Source organism: Lolium perenne, chromosome 7 (assembly GCF_019359855.2).
Source record: "Lolium perenne isolate Kyuss_39 chromosome 7, Kyuss_2.0, whole genome shotgun sequence".
Taxonomy (NCBI): domain Eukaryota; kingdom Viridiplantae; phylum Streptophyta; class Magnoliopsida; order Poales; family Poaceae; genus Lolium; species Lolium perenne.
In genome coordinates this window covers 239,084,142-239,090,207 of record NC_067250.2, presented here as the reverse complement: position 1 = coordinate 239,090,207, position 6,066 = coordinate 239,084,142, and the positions used below count along the sequence as shown (strand labels likewise).

Below are 6,066 nucleotides of genomic sequence, written 5' to 3'. Positions count from 1 at the left end.
AGTTAACTTCATAATCTACAAGAGATCACAATCATAAACTACGCCAAGTACTACATGATGCACACACTGTCCACATTACATCATGCAGGAGGAATAGAGTACTTTAATAACATCACTAGAGTAGCACATAGATGAATAGTGATACAAAACTCATATGAATCTCAATCATGTAAAGCAGCTCATGAGATCATTGTATTGAGGTACATAGGAGAGAGATTAACCACATAGCTACCGGTACAGCCCCGAGCCTCGATGGAGAACTACTCCCTCCTCATGGGAGACAGCAGCGTTGATGAAGATGGTGGTGGTGATGATGGAGAAGCCTTCCGGGGGCACTTCCCCGCTCCGGCAGCGTGCCGGAACAGAGACTCATGTCCCCCAGATCTTGGCTTTGCGATGGCGGCGGCTCTGGAAGGTTTTTGCGGGTTTCGTCGAACGTCATAGGGTTTTCGCGACGGAGGCTTTAAATAGGCGGAAGGGCAAGGTCGGTGGAGTCCTGGTGGGGCCACACACCAAGGCGGCGCGCCCTACCCCCTGGCCGCGCCGGCCACAAGTATGGGCCCACCAGGGCTCCCCTCTGGCGGCTTTCGGGTGTTCTGGAAGCTTCGTGTGAAAATAGGATGCTGGGCGTTGATTTCGTCCGATTCCGAGAATATTTTCTTACTAGGATTTCTGAAACCAAAAACAGCAGAAAATAGGAACTGGCACTGCGGCATCTCGTCAATAGGTTAGTTCCAGAAAATGCATAAATATGACATAAAGTATGCATAAAACATGTAGATATCATCAATAATGTGGCATGAAACATAAGAAATTATCGATACGTCGGAGACGTATCAGAGACCGCAGCGAAGCCGACGGTACAGGAGGACCACGAGCAGACGACATAGGAGGACCACAAGCAGCAGATACAGAGGGAACCTCAAGAAGACCAGCACCACGAAGACGAGTCTCCTCAGCACGAAGCTCAGACAGGACCTCAGAGAGCGGAACACGACCACGAGCAAGCAGCTGGGCACGACTAGGCTCAAACTCCTTGCGGAGCCTCGACAAGAACTCAAAGACGCGCTGAAACTCCAGATCCGCGCGCATAGTTAGACAGCAGGGACAGGTGGCACACACAGCTGTACGAAGAGAATCAAGCTGACGCCAGATAGCAGCACTCTGAGTATAGAATAATCAATAGTGGAATCACCCTGCTGAAGAGCATGCTCCTGGCGAACCACAGACAGGTAAAGAGCATCCCCAGACGGCTGATAGCACTGACGAAGAAAAGCCCACTGAGCAGCAACAGTGGGAAGACCCATGAACTCAGCAGGCAGAACACTGGAAGTGAGAACAGCAGCAGCACGAGCATCCTCATCTATCCACTGAGTGTAGTCAGTCAGATCAAGCCGGTACGTCGCAACAGCAGTAGAATACTCCTGAACCTTCCGGTCATACTCAGCCAGAGCAGTGTCATCAGCACTCTTGGCTGCATCCTTGACCTCCTTAGTAGCATCGGGGGCAAGGGCAACAGGCGTCGGTGGAATAGGCGTCGTAGGAGCAGTGGGGCGCGGAGGACAAAGGACCTCGCCAGAAAGCACACCCCAAAGACGAAGACCGCGCATGTGGACGCGCATGAAGGCAGTGAAATCAGGATAATTCGCGGCATCAAAAATCACCGGGCAGCGAGGAATCGCAAGATAGCCCGACGAGGAAGACATAGTTTTTTTTAGAGACGAGATCGGGTCAACTCCCGACCGAAAAACAGTAGCAGACGCGGGACGGCCTGGCGGCGGGGCGGCCCGGCGGAAGGGAGAGGCCGGGCGCGGGACGGCCTGGCGGCGGGGCGGCCCGGCGGAGGGGAGAGGCCGGGCGCGGGACGGCGGCCGGATGGGGCGGAGACGGGCGGCCGGACGGGGCGGAGCACCGGCGCAGGCGGCGGCCGACGGAGATGAGGCGGGCGGCCGGACGAGGGAAAGCCGGGGCGGGCGGAGTCGGGCGGCCGGACGAGACGGAGACGGCCGACGGGCGCGGGCAGCGGCCGGGCACGGAGGCAACGGGCGGGGGCGGCGACCGGGCGCGTGAGGCGGGACGGGGCGACGGCCGGGCGCGGGCGGCCGGACGGGGCGGCGGTCGGGCGGTGGTCGGCGGGACGGGGCGGGCGACGAGGAAGAGGCGGCGGCGGCGGCCGGCGCGGCGGCAGGAAGCCGGGGCGGGCGGGCGGCGGCGGCGGCTGCGAGGAGAGGAGCTAACGTAGCTCTGATACCATGTTAGGGTAATAGACTTGTTGTATTACCAGGGGTCAAAGGCCACAATATATAGTACAGGTGCAGGTGCAAATATGTAGGAAGCCCCCTAACATATGAGGAAACTATAATATACAATATATACATCTAACAAAAATGACATATTTAACTTGGAATTTTTTTTGTGCACCTTAGTCTAAGTCTGGAAACATCGGACTGGAACTTGCCAATGTGGCCTGCTGACGTGGACTCACGAGTTTTTGCATGTTTTTATAATCTGTACATTCTTGTTCTCCCACAAAATCGACTGGCTGTGAGAAAAAAATGTGGCAATCACAAGAGAGCACACTATAGATGCACTATAATGTGGCGGTTCACAAGAGAATTAGGCATGACGTACCAAATGATGATAGATGATTTTGGTCAATAAATGATTTTATGTTGCGGTATTTACAATCTCTTAGCATGTTTATGCTCGCTAGTGTTGGTGCAACTTGAGATGGAGACTGCAAAGGCTTTCTCAAAATATGGCAATGTAAAGAAAGGATAGTGTGAACTTGAATGTGTATGATCAAATGTTTATTATTGAGCCACTTCATTGGGCCGAAGGGTGCTCAGGGTGCACACAACAACATAAAAGGCCTAACATGCTCAATATTGATCGGCATGAAAGCATTCATCGCATGGTTGTTGCGCCTAATTACTTCAAATGTCCATGTAGTTGCTTTCCTATTTAAGCATGGAAAGCGAGGTACACCGTGATCGTAGTTCACAAAGAAGAGACCGCATGTACATGTGGCCAAGCAAGCAATAGAACACGGTCATAGAAAGGTTCATGTACACAAGTTCCACACCTAGTTAAAATTCGTTTTGTAATATTGTTGAAACCCTCATATATCATAGGACTTGGAAGCATCGGGATTTCAACATGAAGTAATTAACAACACAAGATCATAATCATCTGGAGATGGACTCTTTCATGGTTTCATATGGAACTCTTTTACTTGAGTGGACTACCGCCAGGTCAAGTGTGTCATTAAAATGATCGTTTGGAGATCATCAAAGGGTTTAGCTAAAGATATGTGAAAAAGTCTAGGGGCCCTTTCTCATGATATTTTGGGCCAATAAAGGCGCTCCGTCTCCGTGAGAGTATCCGAGCATGATCATGGTGGCAAGTTCCCCCTACATGTACAGACTTGGACCAAAGTCAGAACAACCCGTGAAGTTAAACTCATGTATTTTAATATCCGAGAGTTTTTGGACTATTGAGAACTCACATAACAAGTTATAAATCCTCGATAAATTTATTCTATCCAAAATGGAAACTTTTAGGTGGCAAACCAGCAAGAGACGTACACGCCACAATACCGAAACCTAGGTCAATCAACACACCTACTAGAAGAACTACCAGGTGAATTTGGGAGTGCTGAAATTGAAAGAGTAAAATGTGACATTAACCGCTGAACTTGTTTGTATAAATCACTTTCATCACTGTATTTTTGGAACATCAATTGACTATCTAAGAAGACGTACGTTGTGTCAACCCATGTATGATCATCACAAATGGTTCACCTACGTACTGGGACAACTGGTAGGGTAGGACCCGTCTGGTAGTGGCAGCGCCATCCCAACCAAGTGTAATTTTACATATAACTACTTGAACTTCTATTATTCATAAAATCAACCATGCCTCCACTTTCTTTCATGTTTGTGGTTTCCTTATCATTACGAGGTGAGCGAGAGGGAGAGGAAAGGATCCACGAGGAGAGACGGTTGTCGTCGGTGTTATTTGACAGTCGTGTGGAAAGGATCCACCACGGATCTTCTCAGGTCATTGGAGGCAGCAGCAATGTCTCCTTCTTGATAGCCAGAAGTCTATCCACCCACAAACTACTGTAAGCCTCAATCTCCTCTCAATCTCAATCTTTTTGGTGATCTTTGTGGTTGAATCGTCACAAAATGGTGCTTTTGTTAGGTATTGCTGATAGTTAGCAGGGTATAGGTTAGTAATTGTGGTATGTTTTGGGGAGGTATTTTGGAAGGGGTTTGGGTACTGGTTTGGGGGTCGGAAAACAGTGTGTGAATTAGTGGATTTTCAAGCCATGTTTGTACCTATGATTGATGCGTGTTTAAGGATGATTTTTTCTCACTGGGATTTTACCATAATGGTTATTTTACAGGCACTGGTAGTAGTAAGGCATATGTGAATGGCTCAATAAGTTGGTATGATCATGTTGACGAGGATTCTTGATCACCGTCATTTGTTGAGAGCATTATTGAGGTCATATGATATGAAATCGCATGGAGAATTTTGGTGCATTTGTGTGTTTCAATACTCGCAATAAACAGAAATGGATTGATAGATATTAGGAGCGCATTCGGCATATAAACTATGCCTGATTATGTCATTTGGTCATATGTATCTGCATATTTATCTTGGCCATGATGAAAGCTCGAGGTCCATGCACAGGGATGATGTTGTTCAGGTCCCAGCAAATGAACTGCCTCCAATTTTCAGCCCTATAACTAAAAAGAACAATGATCAAGATGAACAAGCAACTGACGAAGCAGTACCTTCAGGTAGTTTGAAATTCAAGTTTCATTAAATTTTATGTAAATTTAAATAAAATTTCATCGGTTGCTTGTTCAAAGTTATTTTTGGAAGATTTTTTGGGGTTGCTGGTGTGTGCAACCGCTCTCTCCAAATTGGGGAGAAGTTACCGGCAACCGCCATAGCGCGATGCTGGCATCCGGCGCTTATTTGGGGAGCGCCGGTGGAGATGCTCTTAGGCAGACTTTTCAGCAAAATACAGTGTGATAAATGAACATTTCCTTCTGTTAATTAGACTAGCTTGTTGCTAGCAGCAAACTGACAGCGGGGCATTCCTTCCATGTTTGGGATGTCTGTTTCAATCCGAAATTTTTGAAGAAACCAATTGCAAATAAAGTAGGGGTGAAGTAGTAATCAATCGCAAGAGCAGTTCGAAGCTTGCAACAATTCAGACTTTCAGAAGACACGAGCGGAAACATGACACGCTTCAAACAAACTCTGAACTGCATACCAAAACGAACAACCTTGGATATACAGAGACACGTAAGAACATGAGAAAGTACACATTCTTCCAATGCTTATTATTCATACATAGTCCGAGAAACACTCTTTTCTGAGTGGCGATTTCCATTAGATGACGGATGTATATGAATATAATATTTGATACGAGGTCTTCATTCATTACATGACCGGGCATGTGACGTTGCTTCTGCAGTCGCTGATCGGCCTGATTTGGGTGGAAATTAAGGTGAGCTCGATCAGTACTGGCCGGGCCAGAGGAAGGCTCCCATGGCGAAACGCCTCCTGTCGTTGACGTCGCCGGCGACCGGGAGGCCGTACTCCCGGAGCAGGCAGTCGACGCGCCAGTCTAGCATCGCCTTGTAGTCCGCCTTCTTGTACCGCGGATAGTGCAGCGGCATCCGGAAGCTGCAGCTGAACACGCCGCACTCCATCTTCTTCTGCTGATGCTGGCCGCCGACGGCCGCCGCACCGTCGTTGATCTTGCTCACGCTCGCGGCAGGGCCCAAGGATCCCATGTGGTTCGCTTCTGCTTCTGAATGCTCTGTAACTTACACGTGAGACACAACTCGTGCTGTGACTTGTGACTTGCGTTTGAGGAGGCTTCAAGGGTATTTATAGTTGGCGCCAAATTCATAAGCTCTAGAGATTTCCTGCTGCCACCACTAAACTGATCATGTCCCAAAAACAAAGCATTCATCCTCACAATAATGCCACTGAAAGCGGTGAGGATTTTCGAATGAGAGAGCCCTAACTTGAGCCAAC

The 6,066-nt window shown here is 48.5% G+C and overlaps 1 protein-coding gene across 1 annotated transcript; it reads right to left on the bottom strand.

Moving 5' to 3' along the window:
- Window positions 1-5,384: 5,384 nt before the first annotated feature.
- Window positions 5,385-5,859, bottom strand: LOC127312170 (uncharacterized). Its single transcript, XM_051342633.1, has one exon. The coding sequence runs from the start codon at window positions 5,817-5,819 to the stop codon at window positions 5,541-5,543; it is 279 nt and encodes a 92-aa protein (XP_051198593.1). The 5' UTR covers window positions 5,820-5,859; the 3' UTR covers window positions 5,385-5,540.
- Between the last annotated feature and the right edge of the window lie 207 nt (window positions 5,860-6,066).